At 44.7% G+C, this 19430-nt stretch overlaps 2 protein-coding genes across 4 annotated transcripts; one reads left to right on the forward strand and one right to left on the reverse strand.

Annotated features, from left to right (window-relative positions):
- Positions 1-429: 429 nt before the first annotated feature.
- On the reverse strand, positions 430-9567 carry PIH1D3 (PIH1 domain containing 3). Of its 3 annotated transcripts, none has more exons than XM_014954992.1 (7): positions 9497-9567; positions 8949-9057; positions 7341-7404; positions 6109-6214; positions 4154-4250; positions 3301-3386; positions 430-1138 (listed from the first exon to the last, which is right to left on the reverse strand). In XM_014954992.1, the coding sequence occupies exons 2-7, from the start codon at positions 9036-9038 to the stop codon at positions 1009-1011; spliced, it is 573 nt and encodes a 190-aa protein (XP_014810478.1). In that variant the 5' UTR covers positions 9039-9057; positions 9497-9567; the 3' UTR covers positions 430-1008. The 3 variants fall into 3 exon arrangements, with proteins under 3 accessions (XP_014810478.1, XP_014810477.1, XP_014810476.1); XM_014954991.1 differs by having other exon boundaries at positions 9213-9553; XM_014954990.1 differs by having other exon boundaries at positions 9173-9553.
- An 887-nt stretch (positions 9568-10454) lies between these two features.
- Positions 10455-19408, forward strand: LOC106895700 (nuclear pore glycoprotein p62-like). Its single transcript, XM_014955294.1, is given in 12 exon segments — positions 10455-10525; positions 10527-10894; positions 11506-11616; positions 12292-12420; positions 14130-14225; positions 14684-14792; positions 14944-15088; positions 15432-15481; positions 15602-15736; positions 16405-16516; positions 16886-16952; positions 19124-19408. Coding segments are annotated over 12 exon segments (1485 nt in total). The 3' UTR covers positions 19216-19408.
- Positions 19409-19430: the final 22 nt, after the last annotated feature.

The following is a 19430-nucleotide window of genomic DNA, read 5'->3' on the forward strand; positions in this document are numbered from 1 at the left end:
TGGGTACTGTCTGTACCTTCTTGTCAATTATTTTCCTCTTCTTCTACACCAGAAGAAGGCAGGACTCAAGACATTTTGTTTCTAAAGTGCTTACACGCTTTTGGTTAAGTGTACCTACAGTCCATCAACGTGCAAGGCCCTGCTAGTCCTCTCCTCTTTGATCATTGAGCAAATACCTTTGTTTCCTGCACATGTTAAATGAATATATTTGCCCAGCAGCTAGTAACAGAAACCTTTTGGTTACCCATCTCCATAGCTTTAGATTGGACCTGAAGGCCAACCAAGTGCTTTTGCAGAATTTCAGCCCTCTAAGTGATGCTTTGTTATGCAAAGTTCCTCTTATCTTACTTTTAGGACGTCTCTTGGGACATAATATAGAGAAGGCAGAGTGAAAGGTAACTGGGACTGTTCATTAGAACACATTCTTTTATTAATCAAGAAAGATCAGAAAAATAGCTGGAGGGACAGCGGGTGAATAGATGACACTAAACCATACATTGTCAAAAATTGTTCAAAAGAGCTGAGCTGTTCAACAATCCAACTACAGCTGGTTACCTTGTTCTGCCAGTGTAAAGGAGCCTTAGATGTGGATATGGATCCCTGAGAGCTTTGATCTTCTCATGAAGTAGCCAAGAGGAGATTCTGAACAGACCCCAGTCCCAGCATTGGAGGCCAAGCAAGAATATGCACCACAAGCACCAAACTCATCAGCCAGAGCCTCATTGTGCTACTCATCAGCCACAAACACAAAAAGATTTTCTCTGGTTTTCCCATTCACAGACCCTGCACCAGGCTAAAGGAAGCAGAACATGAACCAGAGCAGCGCAAGAGGAGAACAGCCTCAGCTTCTACCTTCAGTGCTACGTTCCTACTGACTCATGCAATTTTTCCAGGGATATTCCCCGTGGACTGTTCAAGGGAAACAGTCTATTTCATGACCAGTTAGGTTTCAAGAAGACTTCAAGCTAAGAGATTATTTTTTGCAAACTTTCTCCATTTCTTTATCCATCAGAGAAAATTTATGAAATCAAACATCCTTGATACTCTCAAGGTGACTTCCAAGGTCTCCTCTTCAGAGAGAAAACGAGCTTTACCATTCTTGCTGTCTACAGGGTAGGGGAGGTGCAGCAGCAGCTTCCTGGAAAAGAAGACACAGTGAATTTTGATGTCTCAGACAGGGTGGGGAATTGAAATGGCATTGTGAGTTACTCTTGCAATCTGCCAATCAGTACACCCAGCAATGTTCTTTCAGTGTATCTCCTTCCTCACAAAAAGTTATGGGGTTCCTGCAATACCTGGAGCACAGCTACACAGGCCCTGAAATATTTCCAACACTATTCTTTTCTTTTGGCTGTGGCTATGACAACAGTTCCAATGATGGATTGTGGGATCTCTCCGCTGTTCTGGCTTTTGCACAGTGCTGCATTCTAAATGCAGAGGAAAGAGAAGCTGCATTGATAATGGTCTCCTGGTGGTAAAAATCTGAATAATGCCTAAAGCCTGAAAGCGACTTCAGGAGTTTGTCTTCCCCAGTAAAAAGAAATAAGTGGTGCAGCCTGATTAGAGATTCTGGCTAGTCCAGTTTCATAAATGATATGTCTACGCTGCAAATCACAGTTTAGGTATGAGAACGGACTTAGGGTTTGAAATTGCCGGATTTTAACCTACAGCAAAGATTAAATTCAGTGATCCCCTGCCTGTGGCTTAGGAGCATAACACACAAAGAAAGGCTGGATCTCGGACTCAGGAACTATTCCACAGTCCCTCGTTATGTTAGACATACAGCTTTTCCTGGAATGGCTGACAAGCCTTGCAGTTTGTCTCCTCACCAGGATGTTTCGGTCAGGAGTCATTCAACTCTTCTCGCTGACAACAGTCCAAACTCACTTACTCATGCAGAGTCTGGACTCTTTCCCCTCTTATCCCAGGCTCCTATATTAACAATATGAATGCTGGGCCAGCGCTGGACCTCCACTCTGTTGACAGTGCAAACAGAATCAAGGACACTTTAGATTCAGAACATCTGCCCAGCCAAACTCCATAAAGCCTAACAAGACAACATGGTAGCATGGATAGGGGTACTTTAAATTGGGGTTTAAATCACGGTGGTTCTTTTTCAAACCTTTCCAGCTGTCTTGCAGGAGCCACAGCTGAAAGAGGTACAGTCAAAACACCTTTGTACGACACCAACTGAAGGCAACCACTTGCCATAATTTGGAGAAGTCCTTAAAATCAGCTTGGCTTAGAATCAGCCCCAGGACTACAGAGTTGGAAACGGTTCCTTTGAGCCCTCCTACACATCTGTGAGAGTACAGTGTTTTTTAGTATGTAGAACTTTAAATCTTGTTTCTTTCATACTGAGAAGACTTGTGTTTGTGAAAGCAGCACTGGCTCAGGCGGTACCCAAGCAACCATTAGATTTACGGCAAACTTTTTATTTGCAAGGCTTGTGACTAGAGACAGCTGGATACTAAGAAAATAACGGCAGGTCTGAGTCACCAAAAAGACAGAATTGCAAAAGAAAAAGGATACTAAAGTTTTCCTACATCTGCAGTATTGCATTAAGCTACCTCTTTCACTATGTATAGACTCTGCAACTCATTAGCTGAACAATTATTGCTCCTGATTTTCCAGTTTCAGAGCTATCACTTCCAAACATTCTTTCACTCCCGTTCCATCTTTGGCTTAAATCCAAGCAGGGGGTAACTAAGTCAGCCTGGTTTTGTCTGTGAGGAAGGTGGCAGACTGAGAAGTCTGAGAGGGTATCTGTCAGTTCACTACCTCTGCAGGTTCAAAATAGCCCTATAAAAAAAAGAACTCAAAGGAAATCTCTTTAGGGAAACCATCCCTAACATTGTAACATTTCCATCTCTGCACCCATGCCTGGATATACCCACAATTTGGTTTTCAACTTCTGAAAAAGTATCTGCACATTTTTGACCATCTTCAGTTATGGAGTAGTACAAATTAGTATTCAGAAAGCAAACTCCCAAGAAGTCCTTCTGTCAGTCCCCTGACAGACATTTGGGGCCCTTGAAGCCTCGCTGTTCATGTAGCCAAAATCTGCCTTAAACCTATTTTTTACTAGAACAGTATTACAGATTCAAAGTCAGCACACTATACAGCTATGGTCCAAACACACCTATGGTTGGTTTTGTCTATATCTATTTCTCATGTGCAGTTAAAAATCTGATCTTCATCTTTAACTTTGCTTTCCATACAGCATTCAGTTGAATGCTTGGTTAAACCTGCTTTCAAACAAGATATTAATGGCACGTCTATCAATTGTGTTTCACTCACTTTTGGGGAGTTCGAAGGTCGAGAACCTTGTCCTGGATATCCAATGTGATGTCTGAGTACTTTGTCTCTGGCAACTTGATTTTAATCTGAAATGATGGGCAGAGATAAGGTTGTGATTAGATACGTAGCCCTCCAAGCCGTAAAAGATCTCATCTACATGAATATTTTGACGTAACATTCTGAGCAGGTAATTTGTATCAGAGAAAATATGACAGTGATAATCATTGATTTCAGTATCTTAGTGATGCATATTGATATCCTATTTTCTTCAAAATTCTGAGCTGACACTGTACTTGACAGGTATTCTACCTTCAGCAAACCCCCCTGGCTTTGTGTACTCCAATGACAGCTTGCTTCTACTAGAAAAATTGCACAGCAGTTCTAGCTGTCCTGAAGTTCAAAAAGCAGGGAGATCTTTGATCATACAATAATGGGATGGGATCTGATACCTGTAACTTTAAAGACTGACAGTATTGTAGCATTCTGCTAACTCACACACCTTCTAATAAGTGCAGGCAGATGAAAACCATCTGCTTCCCAGCCCTTCTCCCTTCCAAAATTGTGTCCAAGATGAAACTTCATTTCAGAGCTACTTTTTATTTCCCTCAAATCTGTATGTGGCATATGCATTTGCACAGATTCTCTTGAGCACACTAAGTCCTTGAGGAGATACACGAGTTCTTCAGGTTAGCAAGTGTAAACATCATCTACAAATGCTGGAAGAGCTACTAGAAAATCCTACAGGACGTCAATACAGCTTTGTGTTTACATTCAGTCCCTCAAGAAGGTGGCAAGACTCAAATGGGCAGAGAAAGAACACAAAGAAGGGATGGGAGACACAGGCTCAGCTCACCACCATATCTTCACAGCAGGCTGTGGAGGGGTCTTTCCTGCTCATGCCAAAGAAGACGTCCTCTGTTCCCACACACTGTTTGAACAAAATCTGATACCTGAGAAAGAGAAGTAGCTGCCTAATAATCCTGGAAAAGGGGCAAGAGACTAAAGGAGAGTGTATTTCTCAGAGGATTTTAAATATCCCCATTGCTTTGCCCCTCCTTTTGGTCTCCCTTCAAGTCTTCAACACATCTGCACTGGGATTCTGTTCAGAGCCACGACTGAGTTCGCTAGAAGATGGGTGAAGAACATTCACTCCACCTTCCAAGGCGCTCACTTTGCTGCCTCTACTTCGCTAACCAGCCTTTGCAGGATCAGGAAATGCATCCCATGTGAGTGTCATACTTAGCAACTAGTCAAACACCACAAACTCTTGGGAAACAGATTTGAAAAGTGTGTTGTCCCAATTACCTGGGTTCTGTTCTGTTGTTCAACATTTTCTCGCAGCCTGAGTGTCACACTTTCATCAGATTGTAATTCTTTTGTCTTTGACCAAAATGGATCTTCCACCGCTTTGCATCTACACTAGGGAGAATGATGTACTCCCTTGCACTTGATACTTCATGAATGAGGAAATACAAACTAAAGATTGCTTTTAGAACATACATTACTCCTACTAAATTGAACAAAAGTGGAGTGAGTCGCTTCTCTAAGCTGTTGAAAAGTCTCTTCCACACCCCCAATGTTCATACTCACATATAATCATTCCCAAGTCAGTGAGAAAACCTGTCTAATAGCTCTACATGCACCTCCTGAGCCACCTGCTTTCCTTTTGGGCCATCTTCCTTGATTCAATTTGATGATCTGTTACAGAGACTTACATTGTCTTTTCATCTCTGGAACACAGCTCATAATTGCTTGAGGCTGGAGAAGCTCTGCATTTTACCCAGCAAGGAGGGGATGGGTCAAAAAATAGCATAAGAACAGCTTCTGTTGTGCCCACAACACAAAGAGAGCTTGTTCTGTAACTCACAGGTGAGTGTCAAGAACACATGTACAACTGTATGGTGAGGTTTTAGGTGAATGCCAAATCATTTCCAGAAATGCTGAGTCTAAGTCCAGGTGGGTCTCAGTCCCCTCTTGAGATCAGGAAATCTAACACCTAATGGCATGATTTAGGTGCTGAGAAAAATGAGGATTCTGGACTACAATCTAGCATGCAACGTGCAGCTTTGTGGGCTTCAGTCCATCTGCTCCAGCATTTAGCACTCCAGGATATTGCATCAGAACACAGTGATTAAAAATGCACAGGCTGCTTTGTGGGTTGATCCCGAGGGCTTTTGGACTCCTACAAACTACAGCTCACATGCCTGATTGTATTTGCTTCAAGAACAGTTTTGGTTTTGTTTTTCTAGGAGCAAGGGAAAAGCCTGGGTTTAGGCTGTCCCTCAATAGACTAAGATTGAATGGCAAGATTTAAAAGTTCCAAACTGCCTTTGTGTCACCTACCTTCCTGTAGTACTATTTTTCTCTAAAGAGCTTAATTCTTTGAAATGCAAATATAAGTTGGAGTACTTCATGAATTTATGAGCATGAAACATAAATGAATCTCAGTTGCAGGGGGAAAAGACAGGTATTTAACACACAAATAGTGAATTTTTTGAAGATAGTAAATCGTTTTCCTGGTCAACTTCCCCTCTTAATCCCACTTTATACAAGTATCTGACACAGCCAGTAGTCTTGTGATGGGAAAAACCTACTCTATGTTTCTGTTAGAGATCAGAAGATTTTCAAGGGAGAGGTTAAAATCACTCCTCATGTGTTGTGTTACATGCAACAAAAATATCCTTTCTTTCTCCTTCCAGGACACAAGCTTTTCAGATGGCTGTTTCTCTCAAATGCAGTAGATGCTGTTTAACTGCCATTTCCATGAATGCTCTGTGAAGCCCACGCAGGCAGTCTCAGCTCACTTACTCTGGCTGTTCTCTGGGGTCCCAGGTATCATCAAATTCAGATCCTTCTGGCACCTCCTCTGTATTCCAAATAGTTGTCCTGTTTTCAGATTCCACTTGAGAAGTATCTGAAAGTGATGAGAAAAACACACTGTCATATTTTGGAATGTCTCTGTTCTCTATGGCTGAAAACTTACATCTTTCTCAGCTTTAGGAAAATCTTTGTATTAAAAGTGTTCTAGTTAATGATTACAGTCTCCTTCACCTCAGTATTGTATGAATGAGAATTTGCAGTGTGTGGGGGGGGTGTTTTCCTTTCCCTTAAATCTCCTTTACCCAATTTTGATGTCAAAGAAATCCTCCTTTCAGGCATAAAATATCTAGCACTTCAAAATGGGTCAAGTGGAGAGGTATGAAATATTAACCTTCCCCAAGTCCCTCAACAGGAGATTTTTAAGTGAGCACAGTCATTCACAAAATGACCTGCTCCTCAGATAGGAATCTAGTTCTTCCCATTCATTACTGAGCACAGTCCAGATGAGGTACTGAAGACACATGAAATTTCACGGGCAGAATACTATGGTTTATGCCTGTCCTACACGGACAAAAATATATTTTCTACTAAGCTGGCAATAAGTGGTGTAACCCCTTTCACCAAAAGGGTTGTCAAGCATTTTGGAACAGGCTGCCCAGGGAAGTGTTTGAGTCACCATCACTGGAGGTATTTATGAGATGTGTAAGGGTGATGCTGAGGGACAGGGCTTAGAGACAATTGGCATTATCAGGTTTATTGTTCGACTCAACGATCTTAAAGGTCTTTTCCAACTTAAAAGATTCTATGATTCTAAATCTGCAACTTGAAGGTTTTTACAGTAGAATCTCTGCTTTTTATAGGAATCCCAAACAGAAATACTTGATTTGTTATAGTTCCCACCGTTCCTTTCCTGCTATACTCATCCCAGTCCTGTGACCAGGCTGTGTTCCATACTCTGTTTATCATCACCACTGCAGGCTGTGGTGCTCTTGAGTTACTTTTTCTGCTTCTCTTTGTAGATTTTTGCAGTTATGCTTTCAAGCGAGAAAAGTATTTTACACTGCAATTGTAAAAATGCAGTAACTGTTTCCATCTCAAAGGTCAGTGACCACTCTCTTATTGAAGCAAACCCCATCAGTGGTAACTTAAGAACTGACTACAGCTGTTAATGGCTGCTAACATGGGACTGAGTGCTAAAGCCTACAAACACTCTTCCTTACCAGTGCTCTCTTTCTTTACTGGTCCAATGCTAGCAGGAGTCATGGCACTAACAGAGGAGCGTGGCTGCAAAAGAGGCAAATGGAACTTCCATCAGTTTTCCTAGAGCTCAGCTCAGTAACAACGATAATGTCAATAAATAGAAAGTGCTATCTGAGGTCAAGCAAATCCCCGCTAGAATCCAAAAAATATTATCCTGAGATTTCATGGCTGAACCACTGAACATTTGCTCTTCCTCACTGTCACCCCGAGAGGCCTCGACACACTGGGTTTAAGCAGCACTCCCAGAAGCACAGGATTCAGACAGAAGTGCTTTTTGAGCATTAGTTTCCATGGCATTAGGGCAAAATTGCCGTGCTTTCCCTGCCGTGAAAATATTGCAGGAGACCAAGGGTGAGTCGTGAAAACTCCATCACAGCCTTTGGATTCCTTTTGACAGTCGAGATCATATGAGGCAACAACATTTTCCTCTAATTATGAATCAATTTAGTGCTAATAGGGCAATGTGAGGCATTTCTCCTAAAGACGAAGATTCCTTGGTTTGATAAAAGTGCCTCATATGCACGGAACATTAAATTAAATCAAAATAAAGATTTCAATTTACCCAGACTGACTCAGACTTAATTGACATCTCTTGTGGCAATTTTCCATTTCTGTCTCTGAAGTGTCATTCGTTTTATTAATAAGATGTAAACAAATTCTTTTAAAATCAGGATGTTTACTCCAAAGATGTGCAGCAATAATGCTAGCATGAAAAGGCAGGGCTTTAACAGTTGAATGGGAGTGAAGAGCGTGAAGGACCACATCTACCACCTACTGAAAGGAAATGTCAAGGGATACACAACCTTTTATCCCAAATATTGCTACTGTTGCCACTACTAGTGCCCAACTGCCGGGACAGCCAGCTGGCTCTTTGTTGAGGAGCAATTTGGAGGAATTTGCCATGTTTGTAACTTGTATATTGCAGGTAAAAAGGTACGTTTTCCTACAGCTGTGAATTTCACCTAGTCCTGAGAGGAACTGATACAGAAGAACAGAAAGATATTTCTCTCATTAATCATTCACTGTTGAACAATTACTCACCCTTTCCTACTCTACAGTCACCAACAGATCCGTGGTACTGCAGTGATCGATTCTCTCTACAGTTCTTCAACGCCTGACGCACAGAATCAGTACCCTCAGTCGCCTTTGGATATTTTAGGCTTTTCTCAGAAGTCGAGCAGCAGCTTTTTCCCCTTCATAGGAAGCATTTAGCTGTAATTGCCTTCATTGCTGGCAGACTTCAGGGAAAAGCAGGGGGAAGTCTAAGGCATTCCAAGCTCTTTCAGCTACCTGTTCTCACGTCCTTCAGGCTGAAAAATTAAACCTCCCTCCTATTTTGTTGTCACAATTGCATCCTTGCTTTCCTGGGGCATGTACCTTACTGTCTCCCTCAAGAGCTTGATACCCTAAAAGTATCTTCTACCTATTTCAGTCAGTCCAAAGCCTTCTACGGTTTTCATTCTCTTTTTGCTCGCTCTGGTCTAAGAAGGGTTTGCTTCTCCTCAGTTAACATGGTCAGACTGTGGCACCACATGTAAAAGAATCAGCATTTCCTATGAAAGACTCACCACAGGTTCATCATCATCCTCTTCCTCCGGAGTATCAGAAAGCAGTTTAGCCAGGAACTGCAGAGAAGAGCCTGAGGAAAGACTGTCCATATCAGCATTCCCCAATAACCTGTGCGGACAAAATGAGTGAAAGATGAATAAAAAAAATGATGTTCTGTGCTGTCTGTAAAGCACAACGTTCCTGCTGTGTGTTCTGGAAGGGTGAAGTTACACCAAGCTCTTACGTGTGTGACATCAAAACATGTATAACGGAACACAGTCAACCTTTCCTCTCTGTGCTTAGACCCTTTCTCCCCTCAGGCAGTGGGTGCAATCGCAGCTCAAGCCTCACAGTGACTCTTGGCTCTGGCAGACGCCCTGTCAAGGCGGGTTTGCAGCTCCTGCAGCCAGGGCAGCACTGGACGCCTTGGCTCAGTCCTGGCAGCGAGGAGCCAGGCAGAGCTTTTCACGCAGGTTCTCCACCCCACTGCGGCCCCGCTGTCGGGCTGCACAGCGGCTCCCACGCCGCGTTACGGGCACCGGGGGAGGCCTCCCACCCACGGACGCACCAGGCTCGGATGGGAGCCCAGCCCCTGCCGCCCGGCCCGGAGCCGCCAGAGGCCGCGTCCCCGTCACCACAGCGACGGGCCGCCGCTGCCCGCCTCGCCTCGGGTAGCCAATCGGAGCGGGTCATCCGGGAGTGGCGGCAGGCCGCCTCGGGGAACTTCAGCTTCGGGTCCCCGGCGCAGACGGCGGCCAGCAGCCAGCCCGCCGGGCTCTTCTCCTTCAGCACGCCGAGCACGGCCGCGCAGCCGGGCAGCTTCAGCTTCGGGACGCCAACGACGACGGCCGCCGCGGCGCCGGCAGCGAGCGTGTTCCCGCTGGGGTGAGAGGGGCGTCGGGGCCCGGGCGCTGCCGGGGCGGGGGCTTGGAGGCCGCTGGGGAGGGCGAGTGGGTGAGAGAGCCCTTTGGGAGGGCTTCTCCGTGAGCAGCCCCGTTGTTTCTGTGTCTTAGAGTTCCTGCTGCAGGATAGCCCTTTGGGAAGCGCGTTTGGTGGGTCCCGTTATGTGTTGGTGCTGGCTTTTTCAGCTGGGTGTTAAGAATAAGCTGTTCCACGCCTCAGCCTGAAATTGGGATATTGATGCTTGCACGAAGAGATGGTAAAAGTTTGCCTCTGGGCAAGGGCCAAGGCAAGGTCTATCCTGCCCTTATGAGAGGCTGTAGGCTTTGAAGGGCTTCTTCAGCAGTGCTGTTGCTGAGGCTTGCCAGATGGGAGGAGTGGGAAGGGAGCTGACGTGGGGCCCGGCAGTAGCAGTTAGCTGACAAAAAATAGTCCTGTGTAGAGGAGGTGAAAAGGGTGTTAAGGAACTTGACTTGCACTGGTGTGGTAATTGGGGGGGGAGTCAGAATAAAGAGGCTTAGGAAGGGTTGCAGGCGACAGGAGCTGTGATACAGGCTTTGTCAAAACTGAAGCATTAACCTGTTCAAGTGCACATCTTTTTAAAAGGTGGTTGCTGCTGTCAGCAGATGTTCTGTGAGAAAGCTGATTTGGTACTTGACTGGGGGTATGTCTCCAACAGATTGCCTTCTTTTCTTTTCTAGGGCAAATGCACCAAAAATAAACTTTGGTGGCAGCACGGCAACTCAGGCTCCTGGAATCACAGGGGGCTTTGGGCTGGGGAGCTCTGTACCAACCAGCACGCCCTCAAGCCAAGCGGCAGCTCCTTCTGGCTTCACGTTTGGCTCTACTGCCACCACCGCTCAGTCTGGGACAACCGGAGGGTTTACTTTTTCCAGTGGTACCACAGCACAGGCTGGAACAGCCACCTCCACCCTTGGCACTGCAGCTCCACAGGCAGCACCCACAGGGTTCACCTTTGGAACAGCAGCTGCTGCCACCACCGCGGCCACCTTAGGGGTGACAACGCAGTCAACGGCCCCCTTCAGCCTCGGGGGGCAGCCCACAGGTGAGTGTGTGGGCTTGAGATGGCAGGTGCTGTCAGGAGGGAGGGCAGCTGGGGCTGGTGTGGAGGTTGTGCAGCTTCTGCTGGTGAGAAATGAAGTGGGTGACTGGAATGAGAGGGCTTTCTGCTGTGCTTGTCCAGGGCCTTCAGTGATGAGTAACAGTTGCTTTTGAGCCTTTGGTTTTGGAGAGTGAGGCTAAAATAATTTAGCCAGTGTGTGTAGAACTGCCAGCTGGGTTTGAAGCACTCTTAAAATGTGTTTGGATGGTGCAGCAGGAAAGGGCTTGGGGTGGTGAACAGCCCGTGCCACAGGATGTGCCTGGCCCACAGTGCCAAACCACTGTTCTTGTCGCTCACAGCAGGAATTGTCCTGCTTCTGCAGGGTCTGGGAAGAGTTTAGTTTGCAACTTCTGATGTTCTTGTTGGTGACAGTGCAGGCCTTGGAGGGGAAGTCATCAGCTCTGGGGTCTGGGTGATCTTCATCTGTGTTAGAATCATTCTTGAAAGTCTTTGTAGGTAACAGTCTTGTTAGCCCTAGTTCATTTCCTGGATATCACATAGTACTTATTATGCTAAAAATTAATTTTTTTTTTTACTTCTACTACTTGTTCCAGGTCTAACGTTTGGGTCATTGACTTCAACAGCAGCCATGAGTGCCCCCGCGGCAACGCCGACCACAAGTACCAACCAGAAACCTGCTCTGTCCTTTGGAACCAAAATTGGAGGTAGGAAGTGATTTTTACGAAAGTCAAGATTACTCCAGCCTTTGTGAATCTGCTTTCCTTCCGGGAAGAGTTTTCTAACCTGGCTTCTGAAAATGGGCTGGAAGCGTTTGTTACTGTGAATTTGCAATGGCATCAGTCATCGTAGATGGTTCATGCAGCCAATCAACCTAGTATCCTGTACTTTTTTTGTTGTGTCCTGTGTGCTGAATTCCATTCTGTGCTTGTTGATGGAGTGTAGTGGAAAGAAGCCAGAGGACCAAAATTGGAGGTAGGAAGTGATTTTTACGGAAGTCAAGATTACTCCAGCCTTTGTGAATCTGCTTTCCTTCTGGGAAGAGTTTTCTAACCTGGCTTCTGAAAATGGGCTGGAAGCATTTGTTACTGTGAATTTGCAATGGCATCAGTCATCGTAGATGGTTCATGCAGCCAATCAACCTAGTATCCTGTATTTTTTGTTGCATTTCATGTGCTGAATTCCATTCTGTGCTTGTTGGAGCATAGTGGAAAGAAGCCAGAGGTTCAAAGGGTAGAGTGGAAAAGAGATTGATGTAAAATACAGGGGAAACAAAAGAAAGTTTAAAAATTCTTACATTCGTAAGAAACTGGTGTAAGTGGGTATATTTGTGTCGCATTCTCAGCATGATTGTACAAGATGGATGCTTTTTCTGTTTGTAGTAACATCCACAGCTGCTACAACTGCTGCTACCACCACAACCTCCATTCTTGGCTCAACGGGGCCTACGTTGTTTGCGTCTATAGTGAGTTCCTCAGCACCCACATCATCTACCACCACGGGCCTCTCACGTAAGTCACACCAGGTGGATTTTCTCTGCTGGGGGGAAGAAATGAGGAGTGTGGTTGGTGCTCCCTGTCAGCAGTGGAGCTGCTGGGCTGATCAGGGAGAGTTCAGAAAGGCCAGCTCTTTTGCCACGCTGTCCTCAATGGTGAGGCACAAAAAAATTTAAAATTCTTACATTCATAAGAAACTGGTGTAAGTGGGCATATTTGTGTCGCATTCTCAGCATGATTGTACAAGATGGATGCTTTTTCTGTTTGTAGTAACATCCACAGCTGCTACAACTGCTGCTACCACCACAACCTCCATTCTTGGCTCAACGGGGCCTACGTTGTTTGCGTCTATAGTGAGTTCCTCAGCACCCACATCATCTACCACCACGGGCCTCTCACGTAAGTCACACCAGGTGGATTTTCTCTGCTGGGGGGAAGAAATGAGGAGTGTGGTTGGTGCTCCCTGTCAGCAGTGGAGCTGCTGGGCTGACTGGGGAGAGTTCAGAAAGGCCAGCTCTTGTTGCTGTTTGCCACCTTCCCTCTCTGTGATTTTTGCCACGCTGTCCTCAATGGTGAGGCATGGAGGGTTTTGTCCAAACCAAAGCACACTTCAGACTCAGGGTGGGCAGCAGCCTGGGACAGTTTAAGCTGTATGTGAATATTTTTATTTCTAACTCTGGGTAGAACTTCCACAGCTGAGGTCTCTGGTGAGGTTTAAGCTGCTGTTGTCCAGATCCCAGTGCCTTGAGTCTGCTTATGTCTGCCCCTTGCAATAGGTGTTGTCACTTTTTTAAGAGCAGTGGCCTGTGACAGTGGAGATGCCTCAGGCTGCATGAATACTTGTTTTTAGCACCCTGCTTGCAAGTTCCTGTGGTAATAACTGCCAAGTTTACTCATGCAAAACTATTTTTTTGGTAAGAAATAGTGCCTGTTTTCTGACAGTTTTAAGGCAGTAGCCCAACGGAGGGTTTTGTCCAAACCGAAGCACTCTTCAGACTCAGGGTGGGCAGCAGCCTTGGACAGTTCTAGCTGTATGTGAATATTTTTATTTCTAACTCTGGGTAGAACTTCCACAGCTGAGGTCTGTGGTGAGGTTTAAGCTGCTGTCATCCAGATCCCAGTGCCTTGAGTCTGCTTATGTCTGCCCCTTGCAATAGGTGTTGTCTATTCTTTAAGAGCAGTGGCCTGTGACAGTGGAGATGCCTCAGGCTGCATGAATACTTGTTTTTAGCCCCCTGCTTGCAAGTTCCTGTGGTAATAACTGCCAAGTTTGCTCGTGCAAAACTATTTTTTTTGGTAAGAAATAGTGCTTGTTTTCTGACAGTTTTAAGGCAGTAGCCCAGGTTTGAAGACAGTCCGAACAGATGAAATGAGATTTTAATGCTTCAGTTCCCTTTGATTGTGGAGATGACATAGGTATGGTAAATGTCAATGTTTACCAGAGTTGATGTAACTATTTCACAGGTAATGCTGTCTTCTATCTCTGAAAACTTAGACAGCATAACAAGTTTTATGTTAAAGCTGCACTGATTACTTTTAACTAATCAGCTGCAATTTGTAGATGCCATAGATACCAGCCTAACAACTTTGTTTTTTGGTAGCTCTACAATGCTTGCATTGCCACACTAGTTCCAAAGCTGATTCTAATCTTTGTGTTTAAGAATGCTTTTAATGGGGACTCTATATAATGGGTTACACAAACTCTTAATGTTTTCTGTTTACAGTTGGTGTCCCTTCCACTGGGACGGCCACTCTTGGGACGCCTGGGTTTGGGATAAAAATTCCTGGAACAACAGCTGCCACAACAAGCACTGCCACAAGTAAGAACCAGATCTTCATTTTCTATCTCCCCAAATGCATGGATAGCACTTCTGAGACCCTGTTGACAGCAAAGGGAGTTTGGGTGAAGGAAGGCCTGTAGGCTTTGATGTTCTAGTCTGGAGCAAGTAATGTAAATAGATTGGCTGCTCCTTCTCTAACCTGCCTGTGTAGGTGCAGAATTGCCCTAAGTGGGGAGGGAGAGGTGTCTCAATGGGAGGAGTGAGAGGCCAAAGACCTACAGGGAGTGTTAGGGAGAGATGACTTCTGTTTCAGTTCTGCCCCATTAATCTGTTTCTTGCATACTGTAAGTTTCAAAGTACATGATTTCATTAACTCCTTACAATACAACTAATGCAGAGATTAGTGTTGTATCTGTTGGCTGTTCTCGTGTGAAAGGTTGCAGTTGAATTGGCTGCTGCACAGTGTTTGGATTCAGGATGGAACATCCTTTTTTCAGGCACTACTGCTGCTTCTGGCTTTGCCTTGAATCTTAAGCCATTAACTACAACTGGTGCCATTGGAGCTGGGACTTCTACAGCTGCCATAACCACCACAACAACCACCAGGTGAGCATTCTGTTATAACAGACTGTTTTCTGGCTGGGGCAAGAGGCAGTATCAGTGCTGATGTCTGGTGGAGCAAGGGAAAAGGAGTGTTGTCATGTTTATATTTTGGTTTTTGATCTCCTGTTCTGTACTGTCTTGGCCTTTCTCTCAGTGCACCTCCAGTGATGACTTATGCCCAGCTGGAGAGTTTGATAAACAAGTGGAGTCTGGAACTGGAGGACCAAGAGAAGCATTTCCTCCATCAAGCGACACAAGTTAATGCCTGGGATCGGATGCTAATAGAGAATGGGGAGAAGGTAAGGTGACATCTGCTGTAACCTGATCGTGCTTTAGATCCTTCAGGATCTTAAGTGCTACAGATGGAGGAAGCCATCTAGTGGGACTTCTAACATGTAAAAAAAAAAATTTGAATTACATCTTAGTGCTTATGACAGTTTACTGTATCATAAGTTATCTTTGGGTGGAGCTTTCCAAGTCAAACCTCCCTTACTCAGTTTTGGGTCTGTAAATCTTCATGTAACTGTTTCTTGTAGAAACAGCAACCATATGTATAGTGTTGGCTTTCTACGTTCCACTACTCTTCTTTTATGGGTTGACTTTTGGATTTTCATAGAATAATTAAGTGTCTTCTGTTTCCAGATTACCTCCTTACACAGAGAAGTAGAGAAAGTGAAGCTTGATCAGAAGAGGTACGAAACTATAAAGACTTGAGATGATTTTGTTTCTCTTGCATCTTCCCACCTTGTGGTGTGGCAGGTGTAGAGTGTCTGTAACCTCTCAGTGGAGTCATTGACACTTTCTCTTTTCAGACTGGATCAGGAGCTGGACTTCATCCTGTCACAGCAGAAAGAGCTGGAAGACTTGCTGACCCCTCTGGAGGAGTCTGTGAAGGAACAGAGCGGGACAATCTACTTGCAGCACGCAGATGAAGAACGGGAGAGGACGTAAGACCCCAGTGTGCTTGGACCATGTGATGAGGAGGCTCGTGTGGTGGTGGTTGATGAGCATGAAGTAGAGTTGGGGTGCATCAATGGCTTTTGTCAAATATGTAATCCTGTTTTATTCCAGGCAACTTAGACTTTATGCATTAGAAACAGGGGGAATGTGACTGGAATCAGCATGAAAAGCTCTTTGGGTGTTGGTCTACTTAGCTGTCTGGGAAAAGTTGCTAATTTTGGCATAATCTCTGACAATGAGTGATTATTTAGTGACAGAAGTGATGAGAACATAATGCCTGATGTGTGCTTGAAGCATTCTTGTAAGCCTTAAGTGTTGAATCCTAGCAGGGTTATAAAGAGAAGTGTTTGTCTGGTTCAAGAGATATCAGTCCTGAAGATCCTGCTCTGGCTGGTTCCTTCAATTCTGACAAAGCCTTCCAGAAATTCCTCTGCATTATTGCTTATATTTCTTGAGAGAGGAGGAGGGTAGGAGTTACTTCATCTGTGTGGTAGAATGTCTCCCTGGTGCTGCTCCCATGTACTTGCCAGCCTTGGTTGAAAGGCATGGAATGAAATTCTGATTGCCCAAAGGTGGTGTGACTGGGAGCGGGTCTTCTGAAGTACACTTGAAGTATGAAGTTCACTTTAAACCTGGGTTCCCATGTGTTTGGCAGCTATAAACTGGCTGAAAACATAGATGCTCAGTTGAAGCGAATGGCACAAGACCTGAAGGACATCATTGAGCACCTGAATACATCAGGAGGCCCAGCAGACACGAGTGACCCGGTAAATCCAAGCTTTATTTTTTGTTTCTTAGTAAGAGACAAAGGATGTTTAAACAGATCTGTCTGTGTTTGTCCACTCTTGGGTATTCTACTGCTTCTAGTTACAATCTCAGAAGGGTATTATTAGCTCTGTAGATACTATTACTTTTTCCTTATGTTCTTTTCTATCCTCCTGAAAAGATCTCAATTACCAGCTCTTTCTGATATGTGTTAAATTGATCTTGATGCTCCTTGCAGCTTTACTGAGAAGATTTTTTTTAAGTAAAAATTTCCCTTCCCCATTGCAGACTGAGTGGGTTTTTTTGCAGCTCTCTTACTCTGATTTGTTACACTACCTAAAAACTGACTTGCACCTTCTCTTTCTGCTCAGCTTCAGCAGATCTGTAAAATTTTGAATGCCCACATGGATTCGTTGCAGTGGATTGACCAGAACTCAGGTGAGAGTTGTCTTGCAGCTTTTTGGGAATGTAAATAGGAACCGTGTAGCGTGTGGGCAAGTGTTTCTTGAACATCAATGAATTCCTGAAGATCCCTGAGGAATCTTCTCCTCCTCACCTTCAATGGCACTGTCCCTTGAATTCTGTGCTCTTGAATTCTGCTGATGTGCATGAAAGGCCTCTGCTGAGAAGTGATTCCTGGCAACTGCCAATGTTTTACAGAAAGCGCTGCTTGAAATGCCTCAGTGCAAAGCAGAGGACTTGAAAAGCTTGTGCTTTGTTCTGTCAAACTATGGTTAAATACTGCAGCTTCTGAAATGTTGTGGGGTTTCCCTTTGGAATAGGAAAACTGTTGAGGAGGGCTGTGTCTGTAATGATATCATCCTCTCCCCTGCAAAGGGAACCCCAAATACAGGTAAGATTGGACCACATGTGTTTATCTGCAGGCGCAGCAACTCTGGAGTAATAGTGTGGAAACTTCAGAGTGGACAGCCTAAAAACAAACAGAAAAAAGGAACTTTTCTCCACAGGGGTGCCTCCTTGTGAGGGACTCAAGAATTCTACCCGGGTTTGATTTGAACTGATGTCAGCAGCCACACGGGGGCACGGCAGAATAAAGCAGTGCTGCTCTCACAGCACCAAACTGCACTGTCTGGCTGCAGCGCTGTGAAGGTGCTCACAGCTGGTGAACTGCCTGGGTGAAACCAGAAATACCACTGTCCATGTTGAAATTATGTTCTTGGCTTAGGTCAGGGTTTAATTTGGCTTTTTTTTCTCAAAACATATGTGCTTATGTCTGCATTCCATCCTTGCCTTTCTTGGGACATGTGGTGCAGCTCCTGTGGCATCAGAATTCTGACTTTACAGAATCTGTGTGAAAACAGCAACCTGTTTCCTTTAAATTTTCCTAGAAGGGAGACCTATTTTTATTTCTGCCATTCAGTACCAAAGAAACTGTCTCGGTGTGTTCATTTCCGTGGTGTGGTAGAAAAACGATGCAATTAAGCCTTCATGTAGCCCTTGCAATGGAGTTGTCCTAGGAAGGAGACACATTCCTTAGCACTTCTTTTTTAATTAAAAAAACCACCAATGCCCCACAAGCCAGAACTGGGACATCTATTTGTGCTGTAGGTGACGTTGTCAGGGTTTTTTTTCCTTTGGAAACAAATTGCCACGTGATCTTTCCTAGGTCAATTCTGTGCAACTGTGGCACTTGATTCAACTCGCTGTTAACCTGCCACAGTTAAATGAACTGGCTGAACATGGCCATAGGGCACTGCTGCTTCCATAAGGAAAAGGGGTGTTTGGACAAAGCCTTGTTTTAACCTTCTGTCTCATCCTGAGGGAGCCAGAAAGTCTTCTCTTCTGTTGTTACAATGGAATTCCAAGTTGGGAGAGAGAGAGATCTGTGAGGCAAACTGCCATTTTATGCCATAGGCATTTTTGCATGGTGAATTTCTGAAAAGTGGTGAATTGCTGTGTGTTCCCTAATGTTACTGGAAGATTCTGGATTTAGCATGCTGTACAAAATACACCCCAACCTGGAATATCCATCTGGAAGCCACAGGCTGACATAATGCCATAGCCCTGTAGAATAGCTTCTGATAAGCTTTCGTGGAATGAAACTAGAAGTTGCTTTAGCTCGTGCCAAGATTTTTTTTGTATATTTCACTGCCTGCTGCATATCAAGTTGATTATAAATTGGTGGCTTAAGTTGTGATATCCAGCAAGAAAATATGTCTATACTTCTAGCAGATTGTGTGGTTGCCCTGTAATTTGTGTAACTTGAAGCGAGTTCAGCAGGAGATGGGTAGGGGAAACTGATTTCTAGAGCAATAGCTTTTCCTCAAGCTGGGGACCTGCAGCTTCTGTTGGTGGATGCCTTGCTCTGCTCTCTGATGCTGTGCCCTGAAACTGCAACAAACTGGTATGGCAGAAAGTGTCAACAGCCTTCTGCCTGGTGGGCCCTGAATGCCTCAAAGTACTTCTTAGCCAATCTTCTTTGTCTTGGAGGGTTAGCAGCGCTTTCTGTTGGGTTTTCCTCCTTTGTGCATTGTCAAATCTCAATGACTGTCAAAAGTCAAATGCTTTTTTTTCTCCTTCTGCAGGCTAACCTGTGCAGGGTTGTGTTTGTGGATGGTTGTAAGCCTAATGCCTTGTTTCTCCCACAGCCGTGTTGCAGAGAAAGGTAGAAGAGGTGACAAAGGTCTGTGAGAGCCGACGCAAGGAGCAAGAGCGCAATTTTCGGTTTGCATTTGACTAAAAGACTCAATGTTTAAAGGATTAATGCAACACCTCCTGAGAAAATAGAGGTTGGTGGGGACCTAGGTACCCAATCATAGAATCATTGAGGTTGGAAGAGACCCTTGGGATCATCGAGTCCAACCATCTCCCCTACTCTACAAAGTCCTCCCCTACACCATATCCCTCAGTACCGCATCTAAATGTCCCTTAAACACATCCAGGGACGGTGACTCC

Source organism: Calidris pugnax, unplaced genomic scaffold (genome assembly GCF_001431845.1).
Source record: "Calidris pugnax isolate Ruff unplaced genomic scaffold, ASM143184v1 scaffold38, whole genome shotgun sequence".
Classification (NCBI taxonomy): Eukaryota; Metazoa; Chordata; class Aves; order Charadriiformes; family Scolopacidae; genus Calidris; species Calidris pugnax.

Excerpts from the sequence above, each read along its gene's own strand:
- PIH1D3 (XM_014954990.1), bottom strand. Across the intron at positions 7,405-8,948 it reads AGGATGATGATGAACCTGTG|CCACGCTCCTCTGTTAGTGC; the intron begins GTGAGTCTTTCA and ends CCTCTTTTGCAG. Across the intron at positions 3,387-4,153 it reads CCTGCTGTGAAGATATGGTG|ATTAAAATCAAGTTGCCAGA; the intron begins GTGAGCTGAGCC and ends CCATCATTTCAG.